We start from the raw sequence: 18,073 nt of genomic DNA, 5'->3' as shown, positions 1-18,073 counted from the left end.
GAAAGACAGGGCACACTCTCCCAGGACCGCATTCCTCTACTTCAGGTTTTGATTTATACTGGAGGCTTAAATCCCTCCCTTAAGAGACCCACCTTTAAAGTTGCCAATCATCTGTAAAAGCAATTGCGTTTCATAAAATAAAGTAGCCAGTGAGCAGTTCGCTGCACAGGCAGAGGGAGGACACCTCAGCGAGCTCCCGGGACGCTCAGAACACTGTGTGTCGTTCTCGCAGAATCCCTGTTCCCGGTGCAGCTTTGCACCAGCGTCCGTGACAGAAACAGGGAAACCACAGAATGTGATTCCCAGTAGTGAGATCCGTGTGTGAGAGCTGCCGGTGGCCAGAGGCCCGAGTCCGCTCGGGCGAGTCTGGGACGTGGAAACATAGAAAGCTTTGGGAAGGAAAGGGTCTGAAAGACAGATCATCCAGCCCTCTGCCTTCGTCCTGCTTAAAAGAAACCAAGGGCCTGGTTCAGAGTCGCAAAGCTAGTTTATGGGCCTAAGACTCACACAGTGCTCCGCCTGTTAATTGGATTAAAAACATAGTACTTTTGAGGTGACCCTGAAGGCTCAGCTTATAGACCCTTGTACCAAAAAGCGAACATTGTTTGACCCCTTTTCCAACTGCCCCGCACCACCCTGTCCCGGCCCGGCGAATCACAGCGACCCAACGTGAATGACAAAGTGGCTCTAAAGCCCAGTGCAGTGTCTCCAGGAGGCAAAGGTGAAGGATCATGTCTCAAGTATGAGTGCCTGTCACAGACTCTTTCATACCAAGTCCTGTGACTCATGCAGTGGCCTTGGTGGGGGTGTGATTCTGCCCCAGACAGTCTTCAAGGCAAACTCCCGGTTGGGCTCAGAGCGCTTGGCAGGGAGCAGGGGCGTGTGGCAGGGCTGCTCCTGGCTCCGAGCTGCCTGGAGTCCCAGCACCCGCTCAGCCCAGCCACCACCCAGCGCAGATTTTCATTCTGTTTTTTAAAATCTTGGTGGAAGGAGAAAACCAATCTCAGGGAGAACCAAGATGTCAAAGTGGATTAGCCGGCTGCAGCCCAAGACAAACAAGGTCCAAGTGAGTAGGACAGGTTGGTCCAGATGCGTTGAGCTGGGAGAAGGGGCTTGAGAAGGGGAGGCGGCAGGGACGGAGCAGGGAGGGCAGAGCGAGGCTTCGAGGCTGCAGCAGAGAAGCGGCAGCTCCCAGGGCAAGGGTTTGCTGGAGGGTTCTGCACAGACCTCTTGGCACATGACTTACCCATTTCTCCTTCAGTGTCGGTTAAAGAGAAGAAGCTCTTTCAGTGCAGGGCAGAATGCCTGAATCCTCTATTAGCGCCGATGGTGCGGGGAACGGGCTGTGGGAGATCGTGTGCTTAAACGGCCGTGCTCCCTGATGACTAGAAATGATACCAGGATGGTAAACATGAGTGGGTTTGGAAACGAACTCTTAGAAACTTCTAAGAGTTGCTAGAAATGAATGTCTGGAACCAATGCAGTGAGACTAGAAGTGGGGGAGGGGAAGGGGACCTTGAGGTGCTGGTTCTGCTTTAGTCGGAACCGCCTTTACCGTCTGTGCCGTGCCGTCAACATGGTGTGCGTTGTCTGTGGCCGCCATGTGGGATTCTTGGGGGAAGCCTGTTGGATAGACAAGTGTGTAATGTTGCCCTGCTCCTCGACCTTGAGCTTGGATTGAAAACGCTTGCCCGGCTTTCACCTGCCTGGCAGCTTGGTGTCACCTCCTCACTGCTGATGCCACTGCCCACTGCCGGCCGACACCAGGAGCGCAGGAGACGGATGACGGGGATGGGTGGATCTGAGAGTTTCTGTGGTCAGGGTGAGACGACGGGATCCTAGTGCCAGAAAGCAGGGGCCTGTCAAGAGAAGCAAGCGGGACGTCCTCTGTGGTGGCCTTCCATTGGGAGCGACACTGAGGACGTGACTTTGGTGCAGGGCCTCTCCCGGAGCCACTGAATAGCGATGTCCTCAAGGGTGCCCTGCTAGCTCTTCCTGTGGTGAGAGCACTGATAGAAGGTGAAGACGGTGCAGGCCGGGCCCACTGCAGGTGCCCGCTGCCTCGTTCAGCACGGCCAGCCCTGAGCAGCCGCTGCACCCTTCACCAGGTTCCCGTGGTCGGCCTGGTTGTTCGAAGCAGTCACATCCTTGTATCCAAGCTGCAGTCAGTTTTCACCTCCTCGTCTGTTAGGGTTTAAAGTTAACTCTTCCGAGTTCAGGATGTGCATGTACTATCACTTTTTAATGCTCTAGTTCAGCGGTTCTCAACCTGTGGGTCATGACCCCTTTGGCGGTCGAATGACCCTTTCACAGGGGTCGCCTAAAACCATCCTGCATATCATATATTTACATGATGATTCATAACAGTAGCAACATTACAGTTATGAAGTAGCAACGAAAATAATTTTATGGTTGGGTCACAACATGAGGAACTGTATTTAAAGGGCCAGAAGGTTGAGAACCACTGCTCTAGTTGATTCTGTTGGAAATTGCTAATTGCTGAGAGATAGGACGTTGACTAGAAGTTCAGGAGCACTCTTCCTCTCATGCGTGGCCCTGATGCTGGCGCTGGAATGCTTGGTGAAGGCTCCTGCATGCATTACTCTCTCCCCTGCACCAGCTGCAAGGGCTGATGCTCCTCTCTGCACTTCATGGTGTACTAAAGAGAAAAAGAACAGGCTCTGTGTTTTACTGTCTGTTTGGTATCCTTTCAGCTGCAGAGTTCGGTTGAAAATGTTTTACTTATGCCCAGCCAGTATGGCTCAGTGGTTGAGCATCAACCAATGAACCAGGAGATCATGGTTAGATTCCCGGTCAGGGCACAACACATGCCTGGGATTGTGGGCTTGATCCCCAGTAGGGGGCATGCAGGAGGCAGCCAATCAGTGATTCTCTCTCATCATTGATGTTTCTGTCTCTCTCTCTCCCTCTCCCTTTCTCTCTCTGAGATCAATTTTTTTTTAAGTTTGACTTCCTGTTTGCTGTTTCTCACTAATACATGGACAACAGATGACTTAGTGAGCACTAGAGGGTATTAAAATTTTATTTTATTTTATTTTATTTTCCTTGGGGTCTTGATATGTGCTTTTTATCTCGTTAACTCATCAACCATTTATTGAGTTCCTACCATGTGACAGGCACTGTTCTAGACACAGAGGAGATGGCAGTGAACACAGCAGACAAAGTAACTCGATGGCCTGCTGAGACCTTTCTCTATTGTGCTGATGTCAACCCAAGCATGCTCAGTTTTAACGCATTTGAAATGCAATATAACTTGCTTCATTTTATTTTCACCTTTACCTCCTCACATGCTTCTGTGACGGACACCACTGCGGCTTTTATTTAAGAAGAACTCAGCAGTTCTTTATAAAAGATCATTTGGGAGCTCTCAAAGGTAGCCCCATATTCTTAATTCCCTGACTCAGAACCATTTCAAAGCAGGATGCTAGATTCTGCCCCTGTCTTCGCTTTGCTGTAGTTCCAGTTAGCAGATTCCTGATTCAGGAAGGTGACTTTCATGCTAGGGATACAAAGGAAAAGACCAGGAAGTAATCACATAATGCCCAAATGTTATTAAGTTTCTTCTCTCTCATAAGACAGGGATGTCAGAACAATTCAAAAATTGTCCTTAAAAAAAATGAAAATTGTTCTAATTTTTTTAAAAGGATGTGAGAGGCGAGGAGTGGGGAATAGTTTGGCTAAAGGAAGGTACTTCAAATTGTGGAATCTGAAATCTGTAATGCAGACTCTATCTTACCTCCCCAACCCACATCATCTTAAAACCTCCCAAAACAAGAATGATCACAATTTTTATGCCTTTATACACATGGCTATTGAGAACCTTTATTAACATTCATGAAAAATTTCTCAAAAAATCCCAAAAGAAAAAGATGTTTAAGGTATGTTCTCTAACGTTTAAATTTAAGGTTGTATTTCTCACAGGGCATATAAAGTCCAAACCACTAAGTTGGTTGTGTTATCCAGAGGGCAAACAAGTAGGTACTACCATTAACACATGACCAAGCAGAAAATCTGTTCATGGAGAAGAATAAAATTAGTTCATTCTGTTATCCAACAGAATTTTACTGAGTGTCCACTGATGACCAGGTGCCATGGAGATTCAGGACATATAAGAACAACTGATGACCAGGTGCCATGGAGATTCAGGACATATAAGAACAATCTCCTCCGACTTGTTACCCAAAGTGTCTCATATGTGGTACCAAGTAGAGTGATTACCTGCACGTTGTAGGTGTTTGTGAAAGAGACAGTTATACTCAGTACTGCCTTTATGCCAGTGGCTGTGCTGGGCATTCAAGAAATTACAAAGATGAATGTGTCAGATGAGATACATGCTTACCACACAAACAGATGTATACCCACATGGAACACAAATTTAGCCTGGGGACCAGCAAAGACTATTACACCAGAGTGAAATTTGAACTTGGTCTTAAAGTTCATCTTCCTTTCTATTTCTCGTCCTTTGTATCAGTTTTGATCCCAAAATAAGTGTTATAATCACAGACAGTATGTAAAAGACCAGTACTGCTGACACATCTGTATCAAAAGCAGTATTTCATTTTGATGTAGAATTACACTTTTCTTTAGCTCTGATGGGAACTATTCAAGAATTCCCTTAGAATTTTTACCAAAATCTTCTTTTACTTTCTCCTCATCATCTAATATTTAAACAAGTAGTAGCATACAATAAGTACTGTTTTACACTTTTCCCATGTAACAAATCTGGGAAATTTCATAATGGGATATGTAGAGGTTCTCTCTCTCTCTCTCTCTCTCTCTCTCTCTCTCTCTCTCTCTCTCTCCTTCACTCTTTTTTATGGCTACATAATATTCCATTACTTATGGTGCCATAATTTATTTTACTAGTCCTCTATTGATGGGTGTATGGGATGTTTCCAGTCTTCTACCATTACAAACAAGGCTATAATCCTTATACAGGTATAGTGTCTCACACTTGCGAATTGTGAGTATATTAATAGGATAACTTCCTAGAAGTAGAATTAGTGCATCAAGGGAATATGCATGTTAAATTTTAATAGACATTGTCAAATCACCCTCTACATGTTGGAGCAATTTATACTCCTTCCAGCTATATGAGTGCCTGTGTCCTACAGTCTTGCAATCTAGTGTATCATTAACATTTTTATCTTTTCCAATTTGATATCAGATTCTTTAAAAATAATCTTTATTATTGCTCTTCTATGTTTTGTTTAACTGGTAATATTATATTACTTTATATTATTTTTATTGAAATGTACAGTATTTAATCTATACTATTACCTACTGAGAGTTATGGGCTCATCTGGTTAACTAACTGTTATTTATACTCTCATTTTTATGAATAAAATGCACTCCTGATGATAAATATCTTTAATATGATGGTTTACATTAAAGCTTAAAATTTTTAATGTAACATATATATGTTGAAAATGCATAAAAACTACTGAACAGGTGCATGGATAATTGTAAAGTGGACATGCATGTAATAACCACGCAGGTGACGAAAGCCAGACATTGCCAGCTTTCCAGAAGCTTCTGTGTGCCCCTCCCTGTCACAACCCAGTCCTTCTCCCCAGAGGCAACTATTCCCCTGATGTTCATAATAACATCCTTACTTTTCTTTATAATTTGACCTCCTATGTATGTGTTCCTAAGCAAGATAGTTTCACTGTCGCTGTTTTTAAATTTCACATGACTAGAATCATACTGTATGTTTTTGTGTGTGTGTCTTATTTCTGTCTCTCAACACTTATTTTTATGGACTTCATCCATGCTGATGTATAGAGCTGTTCATTCGTTTTCATTTCTGTATAGTATTCCATTGTGTAAACATGCCACAATGGACTTGTCCATTCTGTACATGGGATGTTTGGGGCTAGTGAACAGTGCTGCTATGAATATTCATATATATATGCACATGTACTTGAGTGTACTGCTAGGAGTGAAACTGCTAGGTGAAAAAAAATTTCTAGGTGGTAGGGTATGTTTATATATATCTTCAACTTTATGGATGATGTAAGCTTTTTTTAAATGCTGGTACCAAATTTACACTCCTGCCAGTACATGGGAAGCTTTCCGTGGCTTTATATTCCTGCTTCTACTTGAAATCACCCAACATCAGCATTCTTGCAGGTCTGGTGGGTATGTAGTAATACCGGGTTATGGTTTGCATTTGCATTTCCTGAATTACTAATGAGGTTGGACACCTTTTCATGTGCTTATTGGGCCTCAGGATTTTCTCCTTTGTCCCTGTTCAAGCCTGTGCCCCTGTTTCTAGCAAGTTTTCTGTGGGGCTTTTTATTGGACGATTTTAGGGGTTTTTCATATATTCTAGACATTAGTCCTTGGTTGGTTCTATATGTGGGAAATAACTGCTCTCATTCTGTGGCTAGTCTTTTTACTCCCTTTATATTGTCTCAATAAACGTATAATTTAACATTTTAAGGGCAATACATTTGTAAACTAGAGACGCCTATGATGTAACATATGAGACAGTCCTTATATTTAGTGTTTTAAAACACAATTCGCCATTTATGTCTCCACAGAATAGTACACCACTGTGGAGACTGTGTATACAGTGCAGACTTCTGTCAGTCCTAAGTCTGCCTCTGTTCTAATGAAAGAGTACAAACTAGTTGCCTCTTTGAAATGTATCTGTCTGTTGTATTTTATACATTACGTGACAGGTAATACAGCCAAAGCAATGAAATGTGTTGGAAAAAAAGATGATGAATACATTGGACTTGGAACTGGGCTCTCTGACAAACAGATCCCAGGCCTACGAAGACAGGGATTGACTCCACAGACTGATACAGCCCTCCCTCCGCATTGATGGAGCGCCTGTATAACCTACTCCCCTCCAGCCACTGTCCTATTACACGTGACCTATGGAAGAAGCTTCCTAACTGGTCCAGAGAGTCCCTCTTACCTCCCTCTCATCTCTTCTCCCCTCTGTAGCTGATGTGATCTTTGTAAAATGCAAGCTCTCCCATCACTCTGTGGTGTCAAGCCCTTCAGTAGCACCCCTTTGCTCTTAGGATGAATATCCAAATCCTCAACAAGACGTATAAGGGCCACACGATCTTGGCCTTGGCCCACTCCTCCAGCCTCACTGAGGCCACTCTTCCTTTTGTTTCCTGCCTGGCAACCTCCCTGGCCTTGCTCAGGTCCCTTCCCAGCCCAGGGCCTTGGCAAAGAGACTGTTTCCTCAACCCGGAAATTCTTTCTCCTCCCCCGCTTCCCACCCCCCATGTGACAGTCCACCCCTTTGCCCTCTCTTCTCCTGATCTCAGCCTGTCCTGTCACTCTCCTCCCTAAGTCGTATCTCTCACAACACTACCTAGGACCATCCGTGTAAGCATTCGCATGGTTATGCGACTACCTTCTGCATCAGACTCTAGGTTTGTTTTATATCCTCACTGCATCACCGAATCTAAGTACTGATCCAGAGGAGGCACTTGGGAAATACTGGTTAAATGAATAAATGAGGAACAAATAAACACAGCGCATTATGGGTAAGAGAGAGATCTACAAGTTGAGACTGAATATAATTAAGAAAATCAAACTCCTGGTTTGATAAGTTCAGAGGAGTTTCAGCATTGGACTTTACTAAGTGGGTAGAACTTGACCAGGCAGCATTTGTGTTGGGACAGGGAAGGGAGAAAGGAGAATATAGGACAGTTTGGACCCTGCAGAGTAGATATGCCTGGTTGAAGTTCAGGGTTTGTGAGGTGAGCTGTGGGAAATAAAACTGGGATGATTGGTTGTGTCAGATCATGGCAGACCTTGGACATTGCTTAAAGGAATTTAGGCTTACCGATTAACATCCAAGAAACACTGGAGTGTGTTTTTTTAAAGCATGTTGGTTATGGAATTACTTTTATCTTCATCTGGATGAATCACTGTTCTTTTATCCTCTCGTTCTTTCTCTAGACTCAGGATGAGTCTAAGGTTAACCTAACCACTATACTCTGAGTCTCATCCTTTCTACCCGCCTCCAGTATATCAGTTCAGTGCCTCCTCTTTCTCCTGTTGTCAAACAACTCCTTTTCCTCTGCCGTCTGACACATCTGTTACTTCCTGCTCCCAGCGAGATCTGCAATTGAGCTTCTACCCCTGACTCTTCTTCCTCCAGATCCACACCGACCTTCAACAATATGTTGCTTTAATTCCATGACAAAAGGCCCAGAGTATATCCCGGAAGGGGCTTCACTCCTGGTGGCAGTTCCATATTTACTCATTCGCCCCCACGTGTGTGGAGCACCTGTTTGCCAGGCGCTGCTCCAGGACGGAGAATCAGCAGTGAGACAGAGCAGGCCAGTTCCTACCCTTGCAAATGCTGAGTTCTACTGAGCAACCAGGAAACCAGCAAGCAGATATAAGGCCAGCTGGCGACGCCAGGAGCACGTTACTGCTGGTGCAGTTAGTGTAATTGGTTGCCTGTATGTTTCCAATTTGGCGTTTGGCTTTTCCTCAGTCTCAGCATCAGAAAATTATTTCCTTTTTCTCTCAAACCAGTAACATGGTTTGACTTCCCTTTGGTGGGCAGAACAACATGATGTTCCCAGATACACAGGCTTTATCTGTGGATTCCTTTTCGGCTTATTCCCGGGTAGCCTGTCTGTTGGAGTCCTGAGAATGACACTCTCAGAATTCCTGCCCTCCCTACTCCCAGCCCCCAGGCATCAGGTATTGCTTACCCTTTATTTAAATCCTTTCAGTAGCCTCCTATACGCCCCCTCTGCTTTCTGGGATTTTCCCATGCTTTTTATCTTTTTTTACTAACACCAGATTCATCTTCCTATAACATTTCTTTCAATATCTCACTTGTCTGTTAAAAGCCTTCAATAGCACATTTCCTTAGGATAAAGCACAGGCCCATTTCCAAACACAGTTATACAGTTTTCCCTCCTACACATGATCCTTTAGAGACCCTTATCTGTTATACACACTGTAATGCACCTACCTTAGATTGAATCATAAGAAACTGCCAATTTTATGCATCAAAAATGGTCAAATATTGGCTATTTATGTTTCAACCTAATTGCACTTATCCACGTCATTGGCTGCCTGTATGTCTTTCTCCCATGTTACACTGTGAGCCCCCTGATGATCATGTCTTGGTCTGACGATGCTTATGTCTTCACTGTCTGTGTCAGCATCTGGCACATAGCAGCTGTGGGGATCCAGTGCCCCCACCCATGTCACACTTTGCTCCTGCTGCTGCCATCTGCTGAAATGCCCACTCACTTTGCCAAATCATATCAGGCCCGCCCTCCATGATGCTTGACTCACATCTCCTTCATTGAAATGTTCACTATTTACCCACATCATCCTCCTACCACCACCTCTGAGCTACCAATATTGCCCCCAAATCAAATACATTTGACCCATGAACAACAAGAGTGTTGGGGTGCTGACCCCTTGCACACACAAAAAAAATCCATGTATAACTTTAACTCCCCCAAAACTTAACTAATAGCCTACTGTTGACTAGAAGCCTTACCAATAACATAACCTGTAGATTAACACATATTTTGTGTGTTATATACTGTATTCTTACACTAAAGTATGTCAGAGAAAAGAAATGTTATTAAGAAGCTCATAAGGGCCCTAACCGGTTTGGCTCAATGGATAGAGCATTGGCCTGTGGACTCAAGGGTCCCAGGTTCGATTCCGGTCAAAGGCATGTACCTTGGTTGCGAGCACATACCCAGTAGGGGGTGTGCAGGAGGCAGCTGATCAATGTTTCTCTCTCATCTATGTTTCTAACTCTCTATCCCCCTCCCTTCTTTTCTGTAAGAAATCAATAAAATATATTTTTTTAAAAGAAGCTCATAAGGAAGAGAAAATACATTTACAGCACTTATGTATTTATTTTTTTAAATTTGTGTATAAGTGGACCTGCATAGTGTTGTTCAAGAGTCAACTGTATCGTTTTTTAACGCCCAGGGCCTATGTAATATATTTTACTTTGTATTTGCCACATTGCTTAGCATAAGATGACACTCCTAACCATGAGCGTGAAGATCTGTGTTTCTAGCCCTTATCTTTCCCCCTGGAATCGGCACCACATTTCCAGCTGCCAATGGCATCGCTGCACTTGGGTGGCTCCCTGCACTCTGCTCAGCAGAACGGAGGCTGACCTCTCGTCTGCCACCTCCCAGAGCTGCTCCTTTTCTGAACCCTCACCCCCAGCTCTGCCTCTGAGCCATCTTGGTTTTCCTTCCTTCTCAATCCTTTTCCTGAAGTGGATCCAGTGGATCTCGCCGTGACTGCACGTTCCTCAGCCTGGCTTTAGATTTGCATACACTAATAAAGTCTGTTCCTGGCGCTTCAAGAGGAGAAGTGTGCCTCCCAAACCCCGTAACAGGCTGTAAGCCTAGGGCCTCCGACACACAGGCCCCACCCCAGGTCTGCCCCTCTCTGGGTCCTTCGCTGTCTGCAAACCTGTCTTCTAACTTGAGTTTTCTGGTCCTTATGTGCGGTTATCTTCACTAAAATATAATGACACTTCAAATTATAATCGCCTTTGTCTACCAACCATACTGCATCCTGTCCCCAAATTATTTCTCTGTCCTGAGAGCTGCGTTTCTTACGTTGTTGGACGTGTCTTTGCTATTGGAATGACTTCTGGGGCCCCTTCACTCAGCACTTTGTGAGACAGCACCTCCTGCCAGTTTGCTGGTGTCCATGGCTTAGCTTTTGTCTCAGCAACTGACTCCCAAGACCCATGAAGACAAAGCTCGTGTGTGATACCTTGTGTTGTCTACAGTGCACTGAGGTAGCGTTAGGCATTCACAGACAGTGCTCAGAAAATTCCTGTTTGAACGATACCTGTTGTGTGTATAACTTCTGTCTGTGTACATTTATGGATTTGCATGTGTCTCTAGATGTATTTCCCATACATGCTCTAAGAAGTAGTCATCCACGTGGCCTGGGAGGCAGGGATGGTTTGGATATTTTCCCTGACCATCAGGCCATAATAAACCAGTGAGTCGTGTGCTCCGGAAGCTCACGGCTGTGACTCGCACAGGTGGAGGGCCTCCCTGAGCCGCAGCCTGCAGGTGCTTTTCCTTCCCACCTGCTTGGGAAAGGTCTTCCTTTTCCCTCTAGTATTAAAGACTAATGTTTCTGTTAAACATAAATGAGAAATGTGTGTGTGTGTGTGTGTGTGTGTGTGTGTGTGCACGCGCGCTTATATGTATACACAGGGAGGGGTAAAAGTAGGTTTACAGTTATTCTTATGGAAAACAATAATAAATAATGATACCAGAATAAACTCTGTGTTTTGTGTACTTACAACTGAAAACCTACTTTTGCCCCACCCTGTACACGTGTATATGTATATACATATGTGAATGCATATATGTATATATGACGGAAATAAACCAAAATATAAATAGTGGTTATTTCTGAATGGTGGCTTTTTCCAAATTCTCTCAGGTAAGAAAGTTACTTTTATTTTTTAAAAAACCAATAGATGTTATTTTTAAAGACTAAGAAGGGACACAATTAGTATATTATTGCTGAGGTCCATCTTATGTGTGGTCCAAGGACAGGGGATAAGCAGGTGCCTAGGAGGGAGCACGTAATCAGCTTCTCAGTATCTCAAGATGAGACAGAGTGACCAGAGGGTGACTGGGACTGACGTGCAGGCTGGGCCAAGGCTGTGAGCTGCAGAACTGGCAACTTTGTTTGTGAAGGTCAGGAGCCTTGGTCAGTGAAAGGAGCAAGAAGGCAAGTTTGGCACATGGTAAGGAGATGAGGAGAGCTTGAAATATTCTTTCAAGTTCATGATGAGATTTCATGAAGACAGGTGCATTGGGAGAGAGAGAAAGCAGACCTGCTTCAAGTTTGGTTGTAATGCCTTGTGGTTCCAGAGAGAGGGGGGTCCAGAGTGACTCAGTGTAGGGGCACGAGAACCCGGGAGAGGAGGCACAGAGAGCCTTCATGAAGGAAAGGGGTGGGTGCTGCATGGGCAGCAAGGTTTCCAATAGGAGCTGCATCATCACGCTAGGTCAAGACCCATCCCTCCCCACCTCCCACATCCTCCTCCTCCCCCCATCCCCACCCCCAGTCTAAGGGCAGAGGGAATGTTTCTGGTAAGAATCCTTGATAATAAGGCAGTGTTTAACCTTTCTGAACTTGAAACAGAACAATTATACATGAAACAAGTATTTTCAAGTATGTTTCTTCCACACTGTCTAGTTTCATAGTTCCCTCGGAGGGAGGGTTCCCTGCGCAGAGGGAGAAATGGAAAGAGGAAAAACAGGGATATTGATTCTTCCTCTTTCTCGGGGTGCTGTGATGGAACAGGGAGCACCCAGCCTGTCCCTCGGGAGGGAGCTTCGCGGAGGTAACTGCACCCTCCAGGCCTCCCTGCTCCTCACTGAGCTGCCCAGCCAGGAACCTCCTCAAAATTCAAGATGAGGAGCCCTGGGCTCGGTGTGAGCAGCAAACATGCATCTAGAAGCCAAAAGGAGGCCCCTCAGGCAGAGTAGACAGCATGAAAGAGCAAACAAAATCACAAAATTAACCCTTGAAAAAGAGCTAAAATGAAAGGACAATGCACGGTTTTCATGTCTTCTCCATATGCACAATTCAATATTTTTCCTATTCTGTGGCTCAGTTTTTGATGCTGATGGCTGCATCCAGGACAATTTCCAGTCTGGGCTCTAGTTTGAAAATCGCGGTGGAGGAACACCACCAGCACGTAAGTCCCCACCAAGGGCCCTGCCCACCACCCATCTACCCTACCGGGAGACACAGACCTTTCCCTCAGCGTCCCTGTGGCCCCTGGCAGGCCGAGTAAAGCGCAAAGGCTGCCGGCAGGGAAATGGCCCTGGCATCACCCACTGACAATAACAGCTGCCTCCTGCCTTTCCTACCAAACTCCTCATCTGAGCCTGGCATTTCATGCACAGTCTCTTACTGATCCTCACAACAGTTCATCGAGGTAAGTGTCATTATCCTCATCTTGCAGAAACGTCACTCAGAGAGGTGAAATAACTTGCCCAGGGTCACACAACCAGGAAGTGGCAGCTCTGCGATTAGAACCAAGGTCTTTCCTGGACATCCACTATGCACACTGCCTTCCGCTGGCCAAGTCCACTAAAGACAACAATGACATGATTCAGGCAGAAATACACAAAGTGACATTTTGGCCCACCTGGTGTCAGTCCTGTCATTTCCCCCTTCCTGATCCACTGAATGAAACATGCCTGAATTAAAATACCAAGAACATCCTATGTTCCACATGTTGTTGCATGTAGCAGTCGCTCACTGCCTTCTGTGCCTAGCACAAGCCAGGGGTGTAGAGGAGGCCGCTTACTATGTCTCAGCCACTGGAGTAGTCATTCAGGCATATCCCTGCCTCAGTGGTTCCCTAATCCATCAGATAGAAATATCCAGAACATATAGTCAACTGAAGATGCACTTAAAACATATTGCAAAATAGTTGCCTTAAACTCTTTGTGGAACAAGAAACAGTATAAATCTATAATATAATAAATATGTTCCCCATTGGTGGCTATTTTTATTTCACTGATGTCCAATGATGTCTCTTGTGCACCCAGGGATGGCAGACATCTCTCTGTAGCTCAGAAAACTCCTATTATGAGTGTCTAGTATTAGAATGAGACCTACAGTATATTAAATAAATATGTAAAGCAGTTATATGACGGGGTCTGAGCCTGAATAGTGGGAGATGCGAAATCTCAACACAGGCCCCTCCCCTCCAAAAAAAAAGAATGCTGGAAGAGCTGGTTAATCAAAGCCACTGTTCTATCAAAGTGGGTCTCACTGATTCTTGCTCTTTGTGGAAAATGCCAAAGCCAAGAGCTGTTGGGTAGTGTGTGCTGGCAGATGTGTAAATGCAGTGGAAATGCTGCAAAGCTTCAGTTTCCCAGTGATGGAATGGTTGGGACATAGAAAAGGCCTCTGTGCTTAGGATTCCAAATCAGGGAAGTTAGAATTACTGGGAAATTCTTCAAAAAGCTAATTCCAAGCCCTACCTTGGCCTACTGAATCAGAATGCCAAAGATAGAGGGTGATTGGATATGGATGATATGTGAATTTCAAGCTGAGTTATTTTCTAAATAATAGAAATCATTACTGTTTAAGAATAATTAATGACTTTTTTTTTACACTTCCACTTAAACTTTTCTCACTAGTCCTTTCCTCAGGCCAGATTTTGTGCATGAGATTGTGAATGACTATCATTTACCTATGCATTGGTGCGAGTTGCTCTTTCAGGGTACCAGCTGGGCTGTGTAAAATAATGGCTCCCCATGTAAAAGTGTCTATATTTTCCCAGGGTTTTAGAGAACAAATGTTCAGTTTGCCTACATGCACTTATTTCTTACGTGTCTCATGTATCAAACCATCATCAGACAGATTTGCAGGTGCACGGAGACAATCACAACTTGAGGTTTAAGAGGGATACAATTTTTTATGCAAAATCTAATGAATATATATAATAAAGTGACCCAAACCACTTGTAGCCAGGTGCTCGAGGATAAGATGGATCCTCAAAATATGCGAAGGGTGCTTCCCGAGACGTTTGGAATCCACAAGCATACAACATACATATCTCATCTAGCAGATGGAGCCTCCTTTACAAGAGGCAGCATGGCACTGTGGGTAAGGATAGCTTTGGATCAAGCCCATCTCGATACCCACCTCACCCCCCTCCACTTCCAGTTGTATGATCCTGGGCAGGACCTCTCATGCTTCAGTCTGCAAAATGGGGGTAATGGTATTACCCACCCTGTCAGCTGTGCTGCAAATTATGTGAAATGATGCACGCCAAACACACGGTACTTTGCCTGACAAATGCTAAGCCCTCAACAAGCATGAGCTGATAATAGTAAGAATAATAAAAATAATGACATAAATTAGATCTTAATAAAAATATTTTTAAGAACTGTTCTCCCTTTCAGAATTTCAACAACTGTATAAAGAATGCCAAACTCAGTATTTCTAAAACTATTGAATTCTGCCACTAAAATAAATTCTACAGATCTTGTAGCACATATATACACTAAACTGGAAATGACGGTGAATTAAGATTTAGGGGACTAGCTAATTGGGACAGCTGATGCCACCCCCCACCTAATCCCAGGGAATGTGATAGGATGTGAAACTTGACAGACCCCTCTTCCCTGGTAACTGTGAGCTTGGTGGCCACCACTACCTTCACTAGGAATTACAAATGCATGTACTTTCCTCAGAATCTCATCTCCATTCTAAGTCCTCAGTAGCCCCTGTCTTCCCCACAACTCAGGGTGACCACCATTTGAACCCGATGCTGAAGTGTTTTCTCTCCCTTAACGAGCAGTTTTTGCTGGAGTTCTTACTAAGGCTTTGAAACTGCTGCTCTCATTTGTATAAGGCTAGTATGAGGAGCCTTTGACGTCACCAGCTGAGCCACAGTCAACTGTGAGATCAAACTCTTTAATGTATCTTGACCTTTTCTCTTGGCCAGCAGCCATTGCTGTTTCGAATATGTCACTCCCCCAATCCCACTAGAAGTTGACTTTCTTGGAGAGACCACTGTTCTTAGAGAAACAAAGATCCGTTACTTCAGATGGCCCAGTAGAGGTGGTGTAACTGGCCTGGACCGTGGAAGCTGGGTTTGCATCATGGCCCAGGTGCGCTCACTCTCTCACTCAGGCACCCATTCCCTCAGCTGGCCCAACCAACCCCATGCCCTGGAAAAGTTACAGATTGCCACATGTCGTAGACCCATTACTGCTAAAGATCTACTGCATAGATGGGTACACTGTTCTAAGTTTCTTTCCCCCAGTTGAATGTCATGGCAAGATTTGGTAGGGCGTAGGGACCCTAAAAGGGTTGAAACAAAAATACAAAGCAAAAAGGCATAATAAACACTAATGATCATTGCCACTAGGACTTCATATTTAATGCATCTCTATGTATATTATTCCTGGCTCTACTGCTTATGGGTCTAGGACAGTGGTCGGCAAACTCATTATCAATAGAGCCAAATATCAACAGTACAATGATTGAAATTCCCTTTGAGAGCCAGATTTTTTAAACTTAAACTATATAGGTAGGTACATTGTTATTAACTTAATTAGGGTACTCCTAAGGCTTAGGAAGAGCCACACTCAAGGGGCCAAAGAGCCGCATGTGGCTCGTGAGCCGCAGTTTGCCGACCACGGGTCTAGGACACTGGGAAGCCACGGCAGGATTGTCCTACAGGGGACTAATGAGAGGAACAGTGTGTGGATTTGAACCCTAATCAAGCTGGCTGGCAAAAGTGGCCACTCAGCGATCCTCATCTGTGTCCTGGGCCTGCCTGGTCTCCTCTGAATGGTCAGCCCAAGGAACGCCCTCCCAAGCACTGCTCGCTCCTTCACCTCTTCTAAAACCATTGTGTATTTGCCACATTGCACTCTGTGCACTGGGTCGCTAGAAGTACAGTAGGTTGCACTGATGATGTAACTTCGTTTTCTATGAAGGGCTTCGTGATCTCATGCAAATTTTTGGAAAGTCATATGCAAATCACAGAGCCCCGGCCCTTTTCTTAACAGGATGGCAACCTGGCTCCTCGGTGGCACCTGGGACCTGGAGATCCTTTCTCCACTTACGTTTAGCGCGCAGCCTGGGACTTGTCCCTGCAGCTCTCCGGGGTGCCGTGCCGCCGTTGAGACCTCCCACCTGGACTCCCATCACCCACCTCTCTTGAGACTGCTCTGGCAGGGCTGGTGTGGGCTGCAGCCTCTGCCCAGAGGGCAACATGTTCCAAGAAAAATCTACCCCCTGGGCCGTGGGCTCACCCCTCAGGGCTCCCTGCTTCTCTACTGGGTGCAATTCGAGGTTGCCAATCTTCTCTCCAAAGTCTAAAATGGTGGGACAGTAGGGAACTATGAGAGGCCTCATGACCCAAGATACTTCCCCCAGCTCCCAGTCTGAACCCCAGGAACCCCAGGCCCTCGCTGCCCTAGAGGTCTACGGTGTCAATGGACAAGGTCAATAGAGGGAGGTACTTGTCTCTGGAGTTTTTCTCCAGCTTGACCGTGTCTATTGTCAGTAGCCCCCAATCTGGAAAATGCCATCTTTCTAATCTAGCCTGCCTCCCCCACCTCATGAGAAAGAGGGAGGAGGAAGAGGGGTGGTTTATGATAGAGAAGAAGAGGGTTCACTCTAGCTGTCCCCAAACATTGGCAAACATCCCCCAGCAAATGTTCTATCTGCTTCAGCCTACCCCGGTTGTGTCAAGATTTTCTAGTTTCTTCCTAACCTCACTCACTCCCAGGGTCTCTGGTTCAGAGACCTCCCTCCCGACCTCCTGCTGCATCCAGATCACCCTGTCAGGGGGTGGGTGGGAAGTAGGAGAAGAAATAAATTAAACGCTCTGGTGACATGTTGATCGTTGTGGAGACTGGAGGATGGGTACGTGGGCGTTCATTATACCATTCTCTCCACTTTTGTATATGTTTGCAATTTTTCATAATAAAAAGTTAAAGAATAAAAAAAAAAAGTCCTTCAGCTTCTGAGACTTAAGAGAGAGCCCCAACCCCTAACAGTTTCCTGGAAACCCCACATTAAGGCAAGAGGCAAAGATGATTCCATTACATATATATATGTATATATATATTCATTTTCTAATTTTTTAAAGGCCCATTGCTTTATTTTCAATAGACTAAACCTCATTTCTAAGAGGGCCCAACATTGGGCTCACTCTCCCCAGCTGGGCTACGGGGGAGGGCTGGGTAAAGGGTCCTGAAAATCCTGAAAGTTTACACTTCCATGTGTCTCACAGTCGCACTGTGAGGATGGGGTCTGTTCAGTGTTCTGAACTCGGGGAAGCGCGCGCTCAGTGCAGGTCTTGCTCTGGATTGGCACCTGGCTCAGGAAAGGACTGTCTTTGTACTTGAATTTAAATCCAATGGAGAACCTTAACACGGGCATTTGCATGACTGAGAATTGCTGCTGTCTTTTTTCCGTATGTCACTTTCTCGAATGTGTTCTAATAAAATGATTCTAAAGCAGGCTGTTGATATACAGTGATTTATAAATACTT

General features: G+C 45.0%; 1 protein-coding gene across 1 annotated transcript in view; it reads left to right on the top strand.

Moving 5' to 3' along the window:
* Window positions 1–17,609, top strand: part of LOC102442254 (kalirin RhoGEF kinase) — a 279,390-nt gene extending 261,781 nt beyond the window's left edge. The window contains exon 34 of the mRNA XM_023757300.1: window positions 16,581–17,609. Within this exon, the coding sequence (XP_023613068.1) occupies window positions 16,581–16,643 (63 nt within the window). The 3' untranslated portion in view covers window positions 16,644–17,609. The remainder of the gene's footprint in view (window positions 1–16,580) is intronic.
* Window positions 17,610–18,073: the final 464 nt, after the last annotated feature.

Source organism: Myotis lucifugus, unplaced genomic scaffold (genome assembly GCF_000147115.1).
Source record: "Myotis lucifugus unplaced genomic scaffold, Myoluc2.0 scaffold_105, whole genome shotgun sequence".
In the NCBI taxonomy this organism is placed as follows: Eukaryota; Metazoa; Chordata; class Mammalia; order Chiroptera; family Vespertilionidae; genus Myotis; species Myotis lucifugus.
Note: the sequence above shows the minus strand (reverse complement) of the source record. Positions and strands in the feature narration are given on the sequence as shown.